Here is a 22,829-nt window from a genome sequence, read left to right as displayed (position 1 = left end):
CTGGAAAACCTGCCTAACCCCCCTGGGACTCAGTCCTGCCTTGGCTCTACCAGTCCTCTCAGACCTCAACTCCTCCCCAACCCAAGCAGAGCCTGAGCCTCCAAATCCGTTGACAGCCCTGCTCCACCCATTACATAGGCTCTGCTCTGCCACCTGCCAACACGCCAGCCCAGTCTTCCTCCAAGTCGGCCCACCTCCACCTCAGCACAGTCCCCTTACCCAAATGACACAGCTGATCCCCAGCTCCAAGCTTTTCCAAGCTTCCATTCTGACAGTGGATAAGGGCCAGCTCTGGGGACTCAGGAACAGCAATTCCCACCAGTCACATAGTTTGTGACTAAATAATGCAAGTAGACAGAGAACCAGTGGGTGGAGCTGATGAGTGAATGGATCCTACAAGCAGAGACCTATCCCTTAGTCCAGGATGGATGAACTGCACAGGCTTGGTGAGTACTGGGCTAAGGTGCTCCTCACGGCTCAGCCCTCTGCCAGTGACACCATCCACATAGATGCCTGTTTTTTGCCTGGAGGCACTATGCCTTACCCAAAACCCAGTCTATGGAAGAACAGAAGATGTCAGTGCACCCTTGGGGACAAGCCGTCCAGGCTCAGCCAATTTACCTGCCTCAAACTGGCTCAGCTCCACAGCTGATGTGTGATCTGGATAGTTTCTGGTTTTATGATCCACATGTAAGGGTTCCAGAAAAAAGTAAAAATGTTTCTAACTGTATTTACCTGACTTGGGGGTGGGGGAAGGACATTATATTCAGATATATAAATCTAACTTAAAACATTTTACTCTCCTTATGCTCCACATAAAAAAATGTGTGCTCATGATTTAAAAAAAATCCACAACATACTGAAGAGAATGAAGTTCCCTTCTTCAATGAGCCTCCAGAGACCAACTCCCAGAGGCAATTATTGTTAACATATTTTTATCTATCCTTCCAGAAATTTTCTACATGTGTGCAAATATCGATTTGTACAACCTCATTTTACACAAATAGGTTAATACATATTTAATATTTATGTCATATTCATAAGCTTTTTCACATGGTTTTATCCTTTAAAAAACACAGATAATCCCTGATTTAGAAGCATGTGATAACCCAAAAACTTTTTTTTTAAATTTTAAAAAATTTATCTACGATAGTCACACACACACAGAGAGAGAGAGAGAGAGAGAGGCAGAGACACAGGCAGAGGGAGAAGCAGGCTCCATGCACCGGGAGCCCGACGTGGGACTCGATCCCGGGTCTCCAGGGTCGCGCCCCGGGCCAAAGGCAGGCGCCAAACCACTGTGCCACCCAGGGATCCTGATAATCCAAAAACTTAATTTGTAAATAACTTTTCTGAAATTCAAAACATCTTTTCAGAGGAATAATGTTCTAAATGAGGGTCAACAAACTTTTTCTACAAAGGGCCAGATAAGTATTTTCAGCTCTGCAGGCCACACAGTCTGTCATATGTTCTTTTCTTGGTTTTTTAATTTGTTTACAATCTTTTTAAAATCTAAAGACCAATCTTAGCTCTTAGGCTATACAAAAACAGAGGGTGAGCCAAACTCTGCCTTCAGATTATAGCTTGCCCACCCTTTTTCTAAGTAGCAGTTAAGTGCCACACTCAGCTCTCAGAAGCAAAAATAACCCATAATGGGTTGCTAAGATACCAAAAGAGATAACATATTTTAAATTGCTTTGTAAACCATAAAGTCTCTACCAATGTGAAAAATTATTAGACAGATCTTCAGTACTTAGCATGCAGGTAATTTTAAAAATAAAGACTGTTAACACTGAATAAAAAAGCTTTATAGGTCTTGAATTGCATGAATTAATGAAGAATCTGAATAGAATTCTTAAGTGATCTACAAGGCAGCAGAGATAGGTAACATTGTGTTACATTCAATCCTACCTTTTTTGTCAGCACAACATAAAACACATTGGCTCAAATTTAATTGGTTAGTGTGGTGTGAGCTCATTGGACAAATGGCCCCTTCCATCAAAAAATAGAGTGGATTGAGTGGATCACTGAATTTTTACCTCCTCTAGACGTTGAAAAGGCTTCTCTTGTGTCTGTTCAGTCACACGCACTGACCTAAATCCTGAATCCTCTGTGAGCTGCACCTGCTCTAACCTACAATGCAGAGAAGGGGCAGACAGTATAATAAAAAGGATGCTGGAGAGCCACTGGGTGACTACCTATATTATTAGGAGCCTTATTTTACAATAACAAAAAAAAAAAAAGACAAACTCGTTACATTTCATTGAGCTTTAATCCTTATATTTGCCTCTTCTCTGTCATAGAGTTAGTTATAACTTACCTGAATAACTTCACAGCAGGACTATAATTTTATCTTCTTACAAAAGAAATGCAGGGATTTTCCTGAAGCATCTGGGCTAGAATCAAGAAAGAAGGTCAAAAAGAGAGGACACTAAGGAGGATCATGTATGAGAAAGGGGCTGGGGCAGCCTGGGTGGCTCAGCAGTTCGGCACCGCCTTCAGCTCAGGTCGTGATCCTGGGATCCCGGGATCTAGTTCCACGTCGGGCTCCCTGCATGGAGCCCACTTCTCCCTCTGCCTGTGTCTCTGCCTCTGTCTCTCATTAATAAATAAATAAAATCTTTAAATTAAAAAAGAGAGAGAGAGAAAAAGGGGCTGACCTGCTGATTACACGCACAGGCAAGGAAGGCAGTTTGTGATATATGTGCAATCCTAGAAGGGAAGGCCAGGTGGAAGGAAGACATTGCCCTGGGCATATGGCTTAATGTCAACTGGGTCCTTAAGGCAGGGCCACTTTGTGATATCTCCCTTAGCAAAACATCCTGTAATTTGCTAAAAGGAGTCCTTTTAAAAAATTTTTGTAATAAAAAAAGAAAGAGGCTATCCATACATTGTATTTTTTTAAAGATTTTGTTTATTTATTCGTGAGAGACAGGAGAGAGAGAGAGAGAGAGAGAGAGAGAGAGAGGCAGAGGGAGAAGCAGGCTTTATGCAGAGAGCCCAACGTGGGACTCGATCCCGGGTCTCCAGGATCACACCCTGGGCCGAAGGGGGTGCCAAACCGCTGGGCCACCGGGGCTGCCCCATACACTGTATTTTAAGGATCCTTTGGTTTCCCTGCATCTGCTTGTCCAGGTAGGTGAACCAGAGCAGAGTGGCAAAGAAAGGGTGTCAATGATGACAGGCATAATAAAAACATTATCTAAGTTTGGAGACCAGTGAAGAGTTTAGAAAATACTTTCCCAAGTATTATCCATGTAACAACTCTGTAAGGACAGGGATTTGGAGATGGGTGCAGTGACTTGCCCAAGGTTGCACAGCTAGCACACGGCAGAGCAGAACACAGCACTTAAAAGTTTCTGAGGTCAAATTCGGTATTCTCCACATCTCCCATGCTGCTTCTCAGGAGGTTCCACAGAGATCTGGTAGGAATAGTCATTTCTACTCTTATTCTTCCGCCATTCTTCATTTAGTAGTTGGATTCCCATGAACATCATTCTAAGTGTCTTGCACTTATTAAACACATGAAACTGTTGACCCTCAAATAAACCAGCATGGCTTGCTGAGCATCTGCATCTGCATGGGGGAGGCAGCAGAGCCACACTGGGAAGGAAGCCAACTCTGGGGCCAGACTGGGTGGGTCGAAATCCTCAATGAATGGCTGACCAGCCGTATGAGCTTGAGTGTGTTACTTAACCTCTGCCAATGTATGAAAAGCATGTAGCCCGGTGCCAAGGACATGACAGTTCAGTAAGTGATACAGATTTCATTCTTACTGGGTCTTCACCTACCTTCTTTATGACCATTATCATAAAAAGAAGACTATCAACAAGAGGTTGATTCATATCTTCAACTCCACTCTCTTCTCTTCAAAGAAAAAAGTCGCAAATACATAAACAGAATGAATATCTTGTATATACATGCTTATGGGTTTGGCTAATGAGTCTATCTGGTTGTGCCTAGCCTCCACATGCTGAAATAATCCATCCTAGCCCTTAAGCCAAGCTACAATTTAAAAAGTTAATAAATGGCATTCATCCTCTAATCTCTTCCTATATGTGATTGACAAGCATCAGTGGAAGCATCTTGTGGAAGTTACTGTTCTGGAAATCTGGGGTAAGTGGGCCGAGAGCCAAAATTACCTGAAAGCTTCTTGAACTCCTGGAATCTATTCCCAAGCTATTGAAAATAATCAGTTATCAAGGGCTCCCCCTACAGGCACCAAAAAGCAAAGGCTAAAATTTAAGGTAGATACCATTTATGCATAGTACAGAGTATTGTGTCCCTTTCTTCTTCTTCTGGAAAAGTTCCCACCACAAAAGGAAATGTTAAGACTACTTCAAACTACTTCTCTTTCTGAGGTATGGGAGTTCATGACTTAGCAATCCAAATTTCCTCACAACAGGACACTGAAAATACATGCCTAGAGATAAAAGCTCACACAAGGGATTCAAAGACTGGGGGCGGGGAGAGACTTAACAAATGGGAAAGTGCTGAGGGAAATGGGGGTAGCTCAGCAGACAGGACCAAGGAGTAGGGAGCTGGAATGGTATCTGACAGGCTAGCATGGGAGCTCGATCAGCCTTATGCCCCATTAGAGGGTGGCGTTATCAGAGAACATATTTTATCTCATAGGAAGGAAGAACATTTTGATAATGAACCCTATCACACAATGAACTACAAAAGGGCAGTGGTGAAGGATCATCACTGGCTGGTGAGTGGGCAGAGAACTAAACGGGATTGTATTTAGGATTTTAGTTCTAAAATCCTAAGAATGTAGGTTAAAACGTCAAACAACTAAATAGTCCTGTTGCTGGAAGGCTGGTATCATCTTCAGACTATTTTTTCAGTATTAAATATCAACACTTTCTGCTTCAAGCCCTAATTTAGTCTCAAAATAATTTTAAGAGAAAAGGCATCAAAATCAAAATAAAGGGCAGATTATACCAATGTCAACTTCCTAGTTTTAACATTATACTACAGTTTATTATATAAGAGAGTTACCATAGGAAAAAGCTAGGTGAAGTGTACACATGGCCTATACGCTATTTTTGCAACTTTCTGTGAATCTATAATTATCTCAAAGAGCTTTTAAAAATCAAATTGAAGATACTTCCCCAAGAGGTTCTAAGTAACCTCAAAGACAATCCAGTTTGGTTGAAGAGTGCAGTGTCATCAGCCACAAATGACTCTGTGCAAGTATCTACAGGCAGCAGTGCTCATTTCAAAACCATGATCAATCAGCTATTAAGATTTACAATTGTGATTAGGAAAGCCTGTCATGTTGACAGGTGTCTAATCTGGTTATGCTGATCATAAATCTTCAGTTATCTGGGATCACATCATTAAAATCACCTATAGGCAACACATTCTTACAACCACTTCCTGCATGGTACTACGTAGGAACCATGTACAGACTTAATTACTATATTTTATCTAACTGTAACACGTCTTCCTCCTCTTCTAATTATAACTTATCGTAAGAACTGCATCTTGTTTTTATCTCATTTTATCACCAAAACCTAACCCATAATAGGCTTTCAGTAAATACTCATAGAATAAATAAGAAATAAACCAGTAATTAAGTTATTTTCTTGGATCTCTGGGGTGACTTTCTTTTCTGATACAAAGACATCCGAAGAAAGATCAGAGTCCCTATTTTAGAATCGGGATTAAATATATGTATACTATATACATACAAATGTGTGTATGACAAAGTCTCTAAAACACAGGGGTTTAATCTCTAAAGAGCTTTAATACCACTTGTTTTTGGTCTGTTTCCTTTTTTTTTTTTTTTAAAGATTTTATTTATTTATTCATGATAGACACACAGAGAGAGAGGCAGAGACACAGGCAGAGGGAGAAGCAGGCATCATACAAAGAGCCTGACCTGGGACTCCATCCAGGGTCTCCAGGATCATGCCCTGGGCTGCAGGTGGCGCTAAACCGCTGCGCCACTGGGGCTGCCCCTGGTCTGTTAGTTTCCTAAGACGTTGGTAACTCAGTTTTTATGATGAAATAGAGAGGTCAAACTTTTGCAGACAGGAAAACCAATACTGGAAAACCAGTATGACTGCTGAACAGATCCCCTGGCTTATAAGTTCCTGCTAGAATGATCTCTACCCAGTTTTACCAAGTGCCAAAAACAATCAGCTTCTTTCAGAAATCACTGAGATTTCATTACCTTTGGATTCTTTGATATTAACCAAATGAAAAGCATACATATATTTCTCTAAATTTTGTATCTCTCAGTTTATTAAAAATGTTTTTAGAATAAATATTTGAACCCAAATCAATCAAAGCAGTGAGATCACAAACTGTTCTTTCTGCAAAGACTCATTAACACGTCACATCATTAACTTGTACAGATAATCCAAAAGCCAATTCAAAGTTTTAAACACATGATGGAGGCTACTTAGGATCCCAGAGACACCAAGGACTCCTCAGGATCAGTCATCTGAACAGGTTCTGAAGCTGGCTTGATCCTTAGAACCTCTGCAAAGTCATCACCAAACCAGCAAGTGATGTGTGCTATGTCTACAGTAAAGTAGAAAAGGCGGTCCTGGCAGAGCTTCCGTCGATATATGGACCGAGGGTCGGCTGACAACACAGCCTCAATGGCATGCCTTGCTTCCTCTGCTGATTGAAAATATTTAAATGAAGACTGACTGCCATCTGCAATGAGAAAAATATAACTTAGTGATGAAAATGATGCAGATCAAATTTCATTACAGTGAACTTCAATGCGGAGATTGCTTGGTTCCTTGACTATCACATGAAATGAACTGGGTTTAGCAATCTATTCAGTCGTTGCAGAGAAGGTCACTTTCAAATGTATTTATTACTATTAGAGTAAACTTATACATGCCACAAATTTTCATTTGTTCAACAAAATCTATGTTCAATGACGCCTTTAACTTGATTCCTTGTCATTTTCTTCTCAGAATGGAGGCATGGTCAGGGAAATGCATGACAGTCCCAGCACTCTAAGAAAGCCACAGGAAAGAAAACTAAACCCACATACAACCAAAGCACCAGCTATAGGCAAGGGACAGTGTCTCAGAGAGCTAGCGTCACAGCCCCAGTTAAAAGTAACACCACATTCCCTAAGGAACAAGGACATGGGAGTGTCCTTCTGGAAAAAGTAAAATAGATACTCTGAGAAAGCTGAATGCCGGGGATCCCTGGGTGGCTCAGCGGTCTCGTGCCTGCCTTTGGCCCAGGGCGCGATCCTGAAGTCCTGGAATCGAGTCCCAAGTCAGGCTCCTGGCATGGAGCCTGCTTCTCCCTCCTCCTGTGTCTCTGCCTCTCTCTCTCTATGTCATAAATAAATAAATAATAAACAAACAAACAAACAAATACTGAATGCCATCACTAGGGAAGAGGCCGCCTCATACCACCAAAGGTGCGTATTTTAGGTAAACAGATGTATATCCTGTTAAGTGGCAAAACTTCCTACATCTATATTATCATGGATGTATTTTAATTCTAAAAAATACAGTTATGTACAAAACTTAAAAAATGAACTGTGACTTAATTTTTAACAGCTACAACATAACATACATCCAAATGAAGGCTAACTCCTTCCAGGAAGGCATGTGCTTTAAACAATGTTGTTCTTATCAAAATATCATCTGGAGTCATGGTGGATCTTATTCTTCTGAAAGTAAATTCAATTTTTAGAAAACAGCCAAAAATCACTCTGGGCTATATCCAGTCAGTTCGTAAATAAAGCCATTTTGGTCAAAAACCAAAAACCAATTCAACTGCAAATCACATGGAATCCTTAAACAAAACAAAACAACCCCAATTGTGCAGTGCTAAGATCCCTTTATTGCATGCCTCATGAAATGACTCCAAACACACTTAAAAAAGAGGAATTCCAAAATCATCACACTCTTCAGTAACAGTGTAAGAAAAGCTCCAGCCTTTTGCTTGGTTATTCATTTGGCACAGGTGCCCTTCCCTCACTTCTCTGCCTATGTAGCCTTCCAGGCTTAGCTCACATGAAAGCCTTCCAGGCTTTCTTCCAGGAAGCCTTCCCAGATTTCCTCCCTGCTCCTCAAGTCACAATCCTTCACCCTCTCGTTTATCCACAAGCACTCCATTCCAGCACCAATCCCCCCACCCCCACCACCAACACACTGCAACCATTTCAGTATCTTTTATCTTTTCTAGACTAAACTTTCTGAGGTCATTTCTTGTTTCTGTATTGACTCCAAATTCTGCTGTTCCTGTTTTATAGTTACATTTCATAACTTCTCTTTTTAATGATTTTTTCAAATCAGTAAGTTTTATTGTAAACTCTCAGATATACAGCATTATAGTTTGAAAATAATAAAACTTTCCAAAGTAGGGAAGCATTCACTGATAACTGCAGGCCAAAGGGTAAGTATAAATATAAAGTATCTTCCAGGCAGCACTGCTTCCTTTGTTCTATCACAAAATTCTTTTAAAACTGACCTTCCTCCTCCCATCAACTGTATACAACGATGAAACAACTTTCATAAACAAAACTTTTTAAATAAAGAGGTCAATCTAGAAATCAAACGCTTTGTTTAAACATAAAGCCTTTGGAAAGAATAAGAAACACACCCTGGGTGGCAGATGAAATCAGGCATATCCTTGGCAACTAACAGGCCACTTCTTACTGGAATCACTGCAGCCACCTTATAACAGCCCCTTTCTTCATTCTATATTGCTGCTTGGGATCTGCTACAGGCTGGGGAAACCACATGTTAAAGTAAACAAGCTCCAAGTCAAAGCCCTGTGGCTTCTCTTCTACAGTGAAGTCTCTAGTGCTGGGACTTTTATGAGGACAATTACTGTGCTAAGAGACTCTTTCCCTTTTACTCCTGGCTCTGTGTCAGAGGTAGAACTATCAGCCACCTGATAGAATAAGATGGGGTATTTCTCTAGTCAGACAGTTAAACACATGAAAAAACTTACAGAACAAGAATTTAGCTTCTGAATGCTGTTTGAAAACTCCAGGAACTGGGATGCCTGGGTGGCTCAGTGGTTGGGGGCCTGCCTTCGGCTCGGGTCGTGATCCGGAATCTGGGATCAAGTCCCGCATCAGGCTCCCTGCAAGGAGCCTGCTTCTCCCTCTGCCTATGTCTCTGCCTCTCTCTCTGTTTGTGTCTCTCATGAATAAACAAATCTTAACAAAAAAAAAAGAGAGAGAAGAAAAGAAAACTCCAGGAACTACTGTAACAGATTGACAAGAGCCCCTAAATCATGAGCCACTTCATGAGGCAGCAGCCATTCTCAGCAAAAACTTTACTGAATGTCTGGGACTCACTGTGGTGAACAAAGTATGTCATCAGATGGTGCCTTTGCTCAAATACAATTTTATACTCCTACATTTCTTACAACTAGTCATACTGACAAATACTCTATATAACTGCCCTCAGAAATACCAAATTTGGCTAAAGCTCTCATTCAGACATAAGAAACAGAAAGAACCTGGTTCACCTTCTGAACTGAGGTGCTCAAGATCCATCTCTGCGTGAGGAGTAAACCGGACTTCCAAGGTGGCCACAGGGGCCTCTCTCACCCAGGCAGGGACCATGCTGTGGGGGGCTGCACCAGCCATCCTGGAAGGGCAGTGAAGAGCCATGGGCTGCAACTCTGCACTATTTCCTTTTGGAATCACTGCTTCTTTCCCACTCCTTAGCCTCTTTTCTGTACCTTCCTCTGAAAAGCTCTTCTCATCTACGGCCATAACACCCTGAACGTGCCTGATCTTGTCTGAAAAGCTCTTCTCCAGGCAATATGGGCCAATTTGTTCTTCTACCACATTCAGACTTTCATCATTTCTTGATTCTAAGCCCAAATCTGCTGCTATCTCCCTGTGCTGAGGGGAGTTTTGCTGGACTTTTGTTGAGTTGTCACGTTTCATATTGTCTTCTGAAGTTCTATCTTCAGGACATTTAGGTTTCTCCTTAGTGTGACTATAGGCTTGTGGTTTATCACTCCTTGAGATCTGTCGCTGGTCATAGCTGTCAATCTTGCCATTAGACTGAGATGTATTTTGGGGTTTATATTGGTTTTTCTGTAAATTAAAGTCCTGTAGAGTTTCAACCAAATTTTGAGGTGAGTCATATTCAGCTATGTAGGGCTTTATGTCTAGGACAGGTGTGCCATGAATCATGTCAATTCCAGAAAGGTATATAGCTCCACCTATAATATGAAAAACATATCCTCTTAGAAACAGTAACAATCAAGAACAGTGCAAATAATTAAAAACCAACACCAACTGTTTATGCCTCCCCAAACTTACTCATAATTCTCTTACACACCGGGCTCTCTTATACCTGGTGCCAACACACCCTTTTCATTCTATCCAGAAACCCATCCTCTTCTTTACCTGTCAAACTCCTACATGTTATTTAAGGCTCTTCTACAGAGCCTTTCTGGCTCTTCCACACATAAGTACTCTTTCTTCTGGGTTCCACAGAGAAACCTACGTACAAACCTCTGCTATAGGGGATCCCTGGGTGGTGCAGCGGTTTAGCGCCTGCCTTTGGCCCAGGGCGCGATCCTGGAGACCCGGGATCGAATCCCACGTCAGGCTCCCGGTGCATGGAGCCTGCTTCTCCCTCTGCCTGTGTCTCTGCCTCTCTCTCTCTCTCACTGTGTGACTATCATAAAAAAAACAAAAAAAAAACAAAACAAAACAAAAAAACAACCTCTGCTATATCCCTTTTCACATGGTCTAGCAAGGACCTAGTAGAGTCTCTCTCCCTAGACAATGGAGTAGGCCCTTTAGCACTGACTCATCTTTGCATCACTGGGGCTTCTAACTCTGGCCCAGGCACATCAGAGTCCTCAATGTATCTCTGTGGGAACAATGAGGATTTCCACTGTTTCCAGGCAAACAGACACTACAGTGGTCCCCAGGATGCCCACCTCCTGGTGTTCACACCCTTGTATAATCCCCATCTCTCAAGTGTGACTTGATATCACTCCGGTGACTATGTTACATTATCTAGGGCTCCTGTGCCTGCAGACAGATGCACTCAAGATATTCTTCTTGTGGGCTTGATGAAGTAAGCAGTCACACTAGGAAAGCCCATGTGGCAAGGCAGTGCAGGAGTGTCTAGGAGTTGAGGGCAGCCACCAGCCAACAACCAGCAAGCAATTGTGGCTCTCAGTCCCACAGTCACAAGAAAGTGAATCCTGCCAACAACCTAAGTGAGCCTGGAAGCAAATTCTTCCACAGTTGAAACTCCAGATGACACCTTATTTGCAGCTTGATAAGATCCTAAGCAGAGGACTAAGCTGTTCCTATACTTCTACACTAATTATTATGAAACATAATAATATTTCAAAGAGGTAAAAAGTGTGTATTATTTAAACTGATTAAGTGTGTGGTAATTTGTTACACAGCAATGGGAATCTAATCCATCCATCAAGACACAAACAATTAAGGAGAATATAAGTCACTGTTGCCCAATATTAAGGACAAGTCTTTTGTCTCACTTATACAGCTGCATGTTCAGTTCCTGCTACTGGTGCAGAGTCAACTCACTTGATTCTTGGGAAACTGGCCAAATGAGAATCCAAAAATTGCATGTGATCACATTGCATTCTGTCTTCATTTAAGAAAACCATGACTAACAAAGGACTCTGTTTTCTAAAACATGCTCACTGTGAATGACCTGGAACTCTGGCATAATGACTTTGGACTTCCTAATGGATATGCCTAACAATGTCTGCAGAAGAAGAAAATATTGTAGTATATGTAAAAATTCATGGGATATCAAGTTACACAACCAACTGGCTGGATACAATGAGGTAAATTATCAAACATCAAAGAGCCTCAGCTCCCTCATCCATAAAAGGGGGATTGCTACTCCATCAAACCCAAAGAGCCACTGTGAGATAATGTACACAAATGCTCTTTTTAACTGTAAAGCACCACACAAACACTAATAGTCACCATAACACTCATTTGTTAAGAATGTCTCCAGTGTTATTGTGTTTGCCTTTTACATTTCAAATTTTATATACCCAATTAGAATTTTAAGTTCTTCTGTAATGCAGAGATTTTTCTTTAATTTGTTTGCCACTATACCCTAAGCACCTAGAACAATCCCTGGCACATACATAGTGCTCAGAAAATATGTGTGGGTTGCACGAATGATCATAAAATGTTCCAGTACTGTTACCCAAGCTGGTCAGCCATCACAATTTGATAAAGCTCACATTGGACTGGCTACAGAATTTTCCTGGAAAAACTACCCAAGGCCCAGGTGAATAAAACCCAGGGGAGGGATTTCAAGTTCTGGCAAAAAACAAGCAAAATACCTGGTCTTACCTATTTAGCACAGAAGAGCCTAAAAAGTACTCTTAGAGCTTCTGCCTCATAAGATCCTTAAAAAAATATTCTGGAGTCCCAGAGAAGGCAGGTCTTACTCCTTTGCCTACTTTACAAACAAGCAAGCTAAAGCCTGGAATGGTCTCCCAACTCTCAGTCTACCTGCTACTTCATCTTCTACCTCTCTAACAAATGTGCTTATTAGGTCAGAGTGATTTAAGAACAGGATGCTTTACTAACAAACCAACAAACCAAAACTCTATTCTACAGAAAACAGATCAGTGGTTGCCAGAGGGAACAGGGTAGGGAGACAGGTGAAATGGGTGAAGAGGATCAAGAGGTAAAAACTTTCAATTACAAAATAAGTAAGTCATGGTATGTCATGTACAGCACAAGGACTACACTCAGTAATACTGTATTATATATTTGAAAGTTGTTGAGAGTAGATCTTGAAAGTTCGTATCATAAAAAAAATTTTTGTAACTATATGGTAATAAATGATTACCTAGACTTATTGTGGTGATCATTTTGCAATGTATATAAATGTTGAATCCTATTGTACACTTCAAACTAGTATGTCAATTATACTTAAAAAAAATGGGATGCTTCAAAAAAATGTATGGCTTGGTCACTAGATTATATATGAACATAGTTAAAACTAATCTGGTATTCTATACAGGCACTTCCACAATCTGATAGGTGTTTAAATGTTATTATAGTGAGATTCATCGCAGACCCTCTACCACACATCAGAGTTAACAGCTGAACTAGAACCACAATGCATGTTCATTTCCTCAAAGATGCAAGGAAGAAATAATACCACCCCACATGTTTACCATATCTACACATACAGCCAGTTACTATGTGTTAATTCTGAAAGTGTCCAATTATTTTTTAATAATTTTGTGTTTATTGTATTCCAAGTCAGAGAAAGTACTAATAATTATGAAGTCATACATTATTTTTAAATAATGTAATAGGTTCTACTACATGTGTTGATAATGAAATTGAGCATCCTATGAGAGCTGATTTCAAATGGTAACATTCTTTTAGTCATTTCGTGTTCTTCCCTGTCTGGTGGTTGTCAGGGGTTGACACCGTTGGTACTCGTCAGAATAACAACAGCCAGTGAATACTAGGTTGGTTTCCTAAGACTTCTTTCAGGTAAGGAAGAAAAGACAAACGTAGAAACGGAAAGTGTTACCTTCTAGCTTTTCCAGCTTGGCCAGGGTCAATCCTATCGCATTGGGACGATGCGGGCTCCTTGTGGAGAAAACTCCAGTCTTCGCACCATTCAGCCTGGGAGGCTGCACTTTCGCCTTACAGCTCAAATGACCATTTTTGTGAAAAACAAACAAAATCCTATTGAAAATAAACCAAACCATCAAGTAAGAAGAGAATACTAGTTAATTTATCATAATGATTTGATGGGAGAAAAAAATCTTTAATCTTTAATCCCACAAATTAAAACAGGATGCTTTCAATGGTATTACAATGTAATCAGTGGGGAAAGAAACAAAGCTATTCTCATTCCCTGAAGGAAGGCAGAGTTTGGTCTCTATATCCTTTGCTCCTAACATAATTACTGGCATGTGGTGGGAACTTAAATAATGTTTGTCAAGTATCTGAATAAGCAATATTTATGGAGTAAGTGCCTGCTATTTTCCAATCGGCTAGACGTTTTATACTCATTTAACTCTCCTGACAAGCCTAAGATTTGTCATTTATCCCCTACTTTAAGAAATGAGGAAAAACAGGCTCAGAAATGTTAAATGTCTTGGCAGTGCCTTCCTAAACAACACATAAAAGCAGGAAGCCATGAAGAGAAACAAGAACAGATATGAACTCATTAAATCATTAAGTTTATGACAACAAAATGTCATCCCAGGAGAAAATGTTTGCTGCATGTACAATGGACAATGGGTTAATATCTGTGGTATACAAAGTGTTCCTACAAATCACAAAGGAAAGGGCAACTCATTATAAGAAATTAGGCAAAGAACATGAATAAGCAATTCATAAAAGAGTAAGAAATAGCAGCAACCAAATGAAAAATGTTAAACCTCACTAATAAGACATTTAACTAAAAAAAAAAAAAAATACTATTTTTCTCGGGGCACCTGGGTGGCTCAATCGGTTGAGTATCTGACTCTTGATTTTAGCTCAGATTATTATCTCAGGGTTGTGAGATTGAGCCCCATGTCAGGTTCCTCGTGGAGTCTACTTGGGATTCTCTCCCTCTGCCCCTCTCCCCATGCAAACACTGGTGCATGCTCTCTCTCTCAAATAAGTAAATAAACTCTTAAAAAAAATATATGGTTTTTCCCTGTCAGACAAAAATGTAGAAAAACTGTAACATATAGTGTTAACAAGAATGTAGGAAGAAGGTTATTTTCATGCACTTTTGATATATAAATTGAGTTTAGAGCACAATTTGGCAGTAGCTCTCCAATATTATAAATATGCACACCCTCTAGCTCAATATAACCATTTCTGATACCTCTTTGTAAAAATGCACAAGTGCCAAGAATTGTGTCTAAGAAGGTCTGTTATAGTATTACTATAATAGCAAAATAACTATCCATTAACAAAAAAGTGGTAAAATCATGGTATATCTATATTTTGCAATGAGACAGCCATTAAAGCAAAAAAGATAAATCTGTATGTACGGTCATGATATATACTGTTAAGAAAACATATTCTATTGTTTAAAACAAATACCCACTCCCAATGTGTATGTTTATGCTTCTATGTGTACTAAAAAAGAAAAAGGCCTGGTAGGATATACACCAAGCTATTAAAAATAATGATCCCTTAAAAAAAAAAAAAGATCCCTAAAGAGTGTTGGGGGCGAGGATGAGATAGAAGAAAAATAGGAGGAACACAGAAAAATCTCTCTCTCTTTTTTTTATCAGAAAAATCTCTTTATATAGATCTGGGTCCATTTTTTTTTTATACCAGCAATGTTTTTAATTTAATTAATTCAACCAAGATCATACAAACTAGATCAGATAACATGTTGTTTTTACTCTACACACATCTCCAAATTAACACCAAAAATAAGCTATTTCAGAATAGATACTTAATTTTAGGTCTTCACTAATAAAATTAGACCGAGTTATACTGGTGATACTGGAGTGGAGAAGAATGGACAGAGACCGAATTCCAAGTGACAATAACACTAGTATAACACAGGTCCTAATATAGGTAACACTTTATTTAGAGTATCCAGATTTTTAAAGCTTCTTTTGTCTCTTAGAAAGAATAGAGTTAATTGTTCATGGATCTAGAGCAGAGTCTCAAACTTTTTCTGTAAAGGATCATACAGTAAATATTTGAGGATCTGCAGGCCAACCAGTCTCTGTTGTAACTATTCAACTCTGCCATCATACCATAAAACAGCCATGCACAATTGTATTGATGGAATGGAATGTATTGATGGAATGAATGGAAGTGGTTGTGTTGTCATAAATTTATTTACAAAGATAGGATGTAGATGGATTCTACAGGCTATAGCTCGCTGTCCCCTGGTCCAGAAGATAGAATAATGACCCATAGGCAGAATCAAGAAGGTATATAGATTTCAGCTCAATGGAAGGCATTCATCACAATTAGAACCAACTGCAAATGGAATGTGCCCCCTCAGTGGATCTCCAGTTTCCATGAGGGTGCCCAAGTTATGTATGCAGTCATGTGCATGAATGTGGTATGGCAGTTCCATGCAATTGATAAAGGTGATCTGGATGGCAGACTCCCAAGGTTGCCTTCCCCTGGAGTACTTTACTCAAGGGCAAGTTCTGGCCCAAAGAACCACTTCTAACTATAATACAACTTACCAAACATGAGAAAACTGTTCTAAGCCCATCAAAGAATGTTCAGGATTATTAAAGATGCTCTTTCTAATTCTCAAACAAGCCCGCGAATGGCTACAAATAGATGGCTGCCTTGGAGTACCATTCTTCGCTGAGAAACAGGATTCCAAATAGCCAATTGGCTCAGTTAAAAGATTCCCTACAGAAGAAAATTAGGCAAGAAATCATTAGTCAAAATGTCAAATAAAAATGTAGGAAAACATGTTTTCTTCAATGCACTGATTTCATAGTTTTAACATCTACCAAGTGTTATGCAACTATTAAAAATGATTCATATGAATACATATAAATAGCCTCATAACTACACAGACATTATTATATACCATTAGATAGCCAGAAAGAGTGCAGGTCTAAGAAAGATAGGAGGTATTTTTAGAAGTTCTACTATGACCATATTTCAAATTCTGTTACCATTTCTAAGGTATGTGACTTTGGTCAGGGCTAAAAGGGTATTTATTTATTTTTATTTATTTTTATTTACTTATGATAGAGAGAGAGAGAGAGAGAGAGAGAGAGAGAGGCAGAGACACAGGCAGAGGGAGAAGCAGGCTCCATGCACCGGGAGCCAGATGTGGGATTCAATCCCGGGTCTCCAGGATCGCGCCCTGGGCCAAAGGCAGGCGCCAAACTGCTGCGCCACCCAGGGATCCCCTAAAAGGGTATTTAAAATAAAGAGTATTGGAGTGTCTGGGTGACTCAGTTAGTTAAGCATCTGACTCTTGGTTTCAGCTTGGGTCAATATCTCAGGGTTGTGCGATCAAGCCCCAAGTTGGGCTCCGGGCTGAGCATGGAGTCTGCTTGAGATTCTCTCCTTCTCCATCCCCCTTTGCTCCTCCCCCGACTCACACTTGGGCATGCACATACTCTTAAAAAATAAATGAGTTATTTTTAAAAATTAAAAATAAAATAGAATAACATGCACAAAGTTAAATGTGAAGTGCCATAGCACATGCAGGGAACAAGCTATTTCAATTGGCTGGAGTATGAAAGATAACACAAAGAAAAATGAAAGATAAGGAGACAGGTGTATACATCCTCATGCTTTTCAAGTTTGTGTTAAGCTGCTGTACATTTGCAAAAGACCTATATCAGTACTTGTTTTTGCTAATCAAAAGAAATACGAAGAGAATATCTGATTTTACCAAAAAAGGCAAAAAGTGAAGTGTTCAGCATTTGTTTTGCAGCAAGCTATTATAGATGTAGGGTGTGCCCCAAGCAGGGAGATCAGCCCCACCCAGCTCCTTCCCCAGGAACCACACTCAGCATCTGAGCATCAAGCCACCAGAGCTTTGAACTGTGTGAGCATCTGTGCTTTATCTGGATTTGCTTTTTGCATTCCCTAGAAAGATGTGACCTAAAGTAACAGAAAAACCTGAGAGAGGTTATTTTTTGGGTCTGGGAACATTCAACGATTTTCCCATATAAATTAATGATAATTGCTTCTCTGCATTATACCATTTCAGCTTACGAAAAATTTCATAGGCATGCTCTACTTTCAGATAGTGGGGAAAACATGTCCAAATAAAGAGGCACTCACTTAAAAGGAACAGAACATACGAAGCAAAGCAGTTTAAGCAATAAAGAAAGTACATGGTATCATACTATTAAAATATCTAGAGACAGGGTAGATTTCAGGTTAGGCATGGACCAGTAGCTCTCTGCCTCTTTAGAATGTCAGCTCCATGTTGGTAGGAGTTTTTCTATGTTGTTTACTACTATGTTCACTGTCTACTATATTGTATGCAAGGGGATAGGTACTCAAAAAATTCATGTTACAAGGAAAAAAGGTTTAAGTCTAAACTAACTAAAATAGAAAGTGATAGAACATAATCCCTTATGAAAGTTTGTTTATACATCTACCTAAATATGTACTTGTACATGTCTAGAAAACTATTTGGAAGGACATTCAGCAAAATTTAACATTTTGGTAAAATGGATATGGTAACATGTAAATTGGATGTGGTAAAGTGGTAAAAATGGACAGTGAGATTTTTGGATTATTCTTATATTTTGTAATTTGTGTATTTGAAATTTTTACAAAAATTAGAAATCCCTTTTGTTTTTTTTAAGTAGTAATTCCTTTCAAAAGAAGAAAACTTGAAGGAAAAAGAAAGGAAAACTTGGCTAAGCAGCACGAATACAGGTCTAAAGTCCAAGGTATCCACAACTAGCATTTTGAATTTACAAACAACTTTTTTTTTTTTAACATTTCATGAAAGCTTTACTAACTTCTTTTAAGAGATGTTATACACTCTAGACCATCATTTTATTTCCAGCATCCATTAAGTCTGTGCCACCAGCATGGGTGGTAAGATTATAGACCTGGTGTTGTCCCTCATAGCACCTTTCGTCACTCTTCACTTATAAAAACTGTTATTTATATATATGTAATAAATGTATAACAGAGCATAATACTATGAAGCCCTGTGTACCCACCACCCATTCCAAGAACTAGAGCTTTACCAACAAATTTTATCTTTTATATTGCTTTTCTTCTATGGCACACCCATCCTTTCCCCCTGAGATAAACAGGTGCCATTCTGAATGGGATCTCATATCACTCCCTTTAATACAATTGTAATCTCATGAATATGCATGCCTAGATAATACTTCCTTTATTTTGCCTTTGAACTCCATAAAAACTGGTATCAAACTGCATGTTTTCTTCTCAGACTTTCTTTCTCTCTCAATATTATGATTCTAAGACCCTTCTAAACTGTATGTTTTTGATGACTTTAAATTTTTTTCCATGTTTACAGGCATTCTTTTGTTTATCCTCATCCATGTTCCCACAGAATAGACAATAAATACCTTAAAGATGAAGAAACTGAGGCCAAACAATTCTTTGGTGTTCATTAAAATGTCATAAAGAAAAAGGGCCAAAAAAGGACCCCTAACCTAGTAAGATGGGATCCCTGTGTCCTGCTTTCATTTGCTTAACAAACACTTTCCAACTGCATACAACTGCCCAATATTAAGCTAAGTTTGGGTAAAAAAAAAAAAAAAAAAAAAAAAAACAAGAGGGGCACCTGGGTAGCTCAGTGGTTGAGCATCTGCCTTTAGCTCAGGCCATGATCCTGGGGTCTTGGGATGGAGAAGTGCATCAAGCTCCTCACAGGGAGCTTGCTTCTCCCTCTGCCTATGTCTCTGCCTCTCGTGAGTAAATAAATAAAATCTTAAAAAGAAACCAAAACAAGAACTCTGAATACATCATAGAAAAAATATGTAAAGCACCTAGTACAACAGAAAGTGCTCAACAAAGATTGATTTTCCAAGCTCCTATTCAGGCTTTCGCCTCATTTTAACAATACAACTGTATAATGTGTAGTAAGGGAAAAACCAACAGGTTATTAATGCAGAGTTTTTTTTAAAGATTTATTTATTAATATGAGAGAGAGAGAGAGGCAGAGACACAGGCAGAGGGAGAAGCAGGCTCCATGCACGGAGTCCAACATGGGACTCGATTCCAGGTCTCCAGGATCACCCCTGGGCTGACGGTGGCGCGCAGAGCCACCGGGGCTGCCCTAATGCAGAGTTTTTATACACAAAGTTTAACTGTATGTCTTAGTGTTGACAGATAGTTCAGGTCCTTTTGCCTTCCTGCCTGGACTGTTAAATTAACCTTGTCTTAATTCATGTCCCCATTACAGGCCCTTCCCCTTGTGCACTATATCAATACTCCAGATTCCGCGTTCCTTAATTTTATGCTACCCTCTTGCTAAATTTTCCACCTTTCTGTTAGCAGAGGTTATATTTCTTAACCTGATATTCAAGGTTCTCTACAGAGCTTGCTAGAGGAGCACGTATACTAAAATCAAGGTTCTCTACAGTGTGAATTCAATAAACCTCCATCCAGTACTTCAAGCTTACAGCTCCCCCATTCCCTGCTGTGTAGACCTCTGAGCCCTGTTCCTTCCTGCATATCAAAATATTAGACCTGTAATCTGGCACTGTGCAATAATTTTTTTTTAAATGAGCACAACCTTTGACCAAGTTACAGTACTTTTAGCTAAATTTTCATAACATGCGCACATTTTAGTTTTAAGAATTTTCTTCACATTGAAAACTGGCAGTAACCTAAATGCCCAACAGTAAGTAATTGGTTAATCAGAACACAGCTCTAAAGCAAAATGGGGGTGCCTGGGTGGCTCAGTTGGTTAATCATCTGCCTTTGGCTCCGGTCATGATCCTGGGGTCCTAGGATCGAGCCCCACATGGGGCTCTCTGCTAAGTGGGGAGCCTGCTTCTCCATCTTCACCTTGCTTATGTGCACACATGCTTTCCCTCTCTCAAATAAGTTAAAAAAAGAAATTTTAAGTCAGAATAATGTGCAATCCCTTAAAATTATTAATAGCCATAGATTTATAGGGAACTTAAATTTTAGAAAAAAAGTCATAAAAGAAAAGAAAAAAGTCTTAAGACAGTGGCGTCACATAATCCCATTTTTCTACCGTGCATGAACTGAAACAGGAATGGAAAGTAGACTCCGGGATATTAAGTGTAGTTTTCTCTGGGTGACAGCAGATTTTAATTTTCTCCCATTTGCTTCTTCTAATCTAATATTCTCTCTATGATGACGTGAAAACAAACTCATGCCCATCTCTTCCAGAACCAGTATAAAAAGATTTCCTGTCTCTCCCGCCTCACTTCCCTCAGTACAGGATGCCTCTCTCTTGTATTTATTAATTCCAAACCCGCTAACACCAGCGTTCACATCCTCACTCTCACAGGAGCACGACCTCTGCGAGAAACGCTGCTGCTGCTCAGCACGTGGCTGCTCCAGCCACCGCGCCAAGCCCGACCCAGCCGCAGCTACCCCAAACAGGAGGTGACATCATTCCGCTCGCCTCGGCAAAATCACGTGGTCGCCCGTGCACGTGATCCGTGGCTTCGCAATAAGTACAATGACGCACTTTGGTTCAACTTGTCGCGTTTTGTGTCCCTCTCTGCCGTCAAGTCAGCGGCCTGCGCCTAGGCCTCCTTCGGGTGCGGAACCGCGGGTCTGTCAGAAGTTACCTGTTTCCAGAGCCGGCTTCACGCACCCGCACGGGGTCGCTGCGGGCCCAGGCCCCGGCTCCTCCAAGGCGCGCATAGCTGCTGCTCACTGAGGTGTCGACCCTAAGCTACAGGCCTTCCGCTTCCGGTCCCCGAGCTTGGCGCCTGCGCAGAAGCCGCCCTGGAAGGCGCGGACCCAGAGCCTGGCGCATGCGCGGGGGCGGGGAGCGGGGAGCGCTCTGAGCCGGCGCCGCCGGCGGCACCCGGAGGGTTTCGGTGGGTTTCCTGAAGCCCTTTCCCGGCCTCGGTTCCTCTCCCGGGCCCGGCTCTCCGTCTCCTCGCTCTGATCCTCTGCGACTCACCACCAGTCAGTGACTCCCGATTTCCCGCGCTTGCCGCGGGGGACGCTTCCATGAAGAATTACGCACTATGATGCCTCTCTCGGAACTTTAATATAGTAGGAGTCTACGCGTCCAGTGAAGGACACGGATTTTTAAAGAAAAAGGATGTGTGTGTGCAGTTACCACATAGCCTAGTGGTCGATGTCAGGAAATTAGACATTCTTGAGTGGTGAGAACACATGATTATTTATACTTCTGTATACTTTAATTTTTCCCACAATAAAACGATGTTTTGTCAGCGAGGAACCCAAATGGGGAACGTCACTGGAATAGGGGTTAAGAGGTGGGGGGGGGAGGGGGGCTGGATTTTGTGCTCCTTGCCAAACGGGAACTGGAGCAAGAATGAAATTGAGAGCCAAATGCCATGTACAAGGGAGAGACTGATCTCTCTCTCTCTCTCTTTTTTTTTTTTAAGACGCTATTTACTTATTCATGAGAGACGCAGAGAGAGAGAGAGAGGCAGAGACACAGGCAGAGGGAGGAGCAGGCTCCATGCCGGGAGCCCGACGCGGGACTCGATCCCGGGACTCCAGGGTCACACCCCGGGCTGCAGGCGGCGCTAAACCGCTGAGCCACCCGGGCTGCCCGATCTTTTTCTGTTCAGCTATGAAAAGTTGAGAGCCAACAAGAATCCTGTTTTCATCCCACGCGATAAAAACAGTTATCCTTGCAGCGATGCTACTACCTTTTTACCTACTTACTTGTAGCGTCATCTCCTTCCTATGTCAAGTTTCTCTGTACATACAGTTCTGTGTCTGGGTTTTTTTTAAAAAAAAAAAAAACCTGTGTGGGGCGGGGGGAACATATGGCTTGGAATATAAAATATTCAAAAGCATGCAAGTGCCCAGATGTTAAAGGCTCAACCATGAAAATCTGTTGCTAAACCTCTTTTCACTTGTCACGGAGTTACAGATCACTACTAGAAAACAACCAGTAACAGCCAAAGATTTAAAGAGAAGGTTGTGATTTAAAACACACACACACAGGGCAGCCCGGGTGGCTCAGCGGTCTAGCGCTGCCTTCGGCCCAGGGCGTGATCATGGAGACCCTGGATCGAGTCCCGCGTCGGGCTCCCTGCACGGAGCCTGCTTCTCCCTCTGCCTGCGTCTCTGCCTTTCTCTGTGTGTCTCTCATGAATAAATAAAATCTTTAAAATAAAAAATAAAACACACACTTTAAAATTGATCAAATTCATATATGTGTCTTCTGCCCATGAAAAAATTGGAAAACAATGCCTAA

At 40.8% G+C, this 22,829-nt stretch overlaps 1 protein-coding gene across 1 annotated transcript; it reads right to left on the bottom strand.

Moving 5' to 3' along the window:
• Positions 1-2,951: 2,951 nt before the first annotated feature.
• TRMO (tRNA methyltransferase O) lies at positions 2,952-21,797 on the bottom strand. The gene is made up of 5 exons (XM_055302731.1): positions 21,211-21,797; positions 16,159-16,333; positions 13,527-13,684; positions 9,475-10,182; positions 2,952-6,675 (listed from the first exon to the last, which is right to left on the bottom strand). Exons 1-5 carry the CDS (start codon positions 21,284-21,286, stop codon positions 6,416-6,418), a joined length of 1,377 nt encoding a protein of 458 aa, XP_055158706.1. The 5' UTR covers positions 21,287-21,797; the 3' UTR covers positions 2,952-6,415.
• Positions 21,798-22,829: the final 1,032 nt, after the last annotated feature.

Source organism: Nyctereutes procyonoides, unplaced genomic scaffold (assembly GCF_905146905.1).
Source record: "Nyctereutes procyonoides isolate TBG_1078 unplaced genomic scaffold, NYPRO_anot_genome, whole genome shotgun sequence".
Lineage (NCBI taxonomy): Eukaryota > Metazoa > Chordata > Mammalia > Carnivora > Canidae > Nyctereutes > Nyctereutes procyonoides.
This window is presented reverse-complemented; position numbering and strand designations above follow the sequence as displayed.

Coding starts and splice junctions, on each gene's coding strand:
- TRMO (XM_055302731.1), bottom strand. CDS start 21,286: ATGCGCGCCTTGGAGGAGCCGGGGCCTGGGCCCGCAGCGACCCCGTGC. Junction 16,334..21,210: donor GAAGCCGGCTCTGGAAACAG/GTAACTTCTGAC, acceptor TTTCTTCTGTAG/GGAATCTTTTAACTGAGCCA. Junction 13,685..16,158: donor GAACAGTTTTCTCATGTTTG/GTAAGTTGTATT, acceptor TATTTTCAATAG/GATTTTGTTTGTTTTTCACA.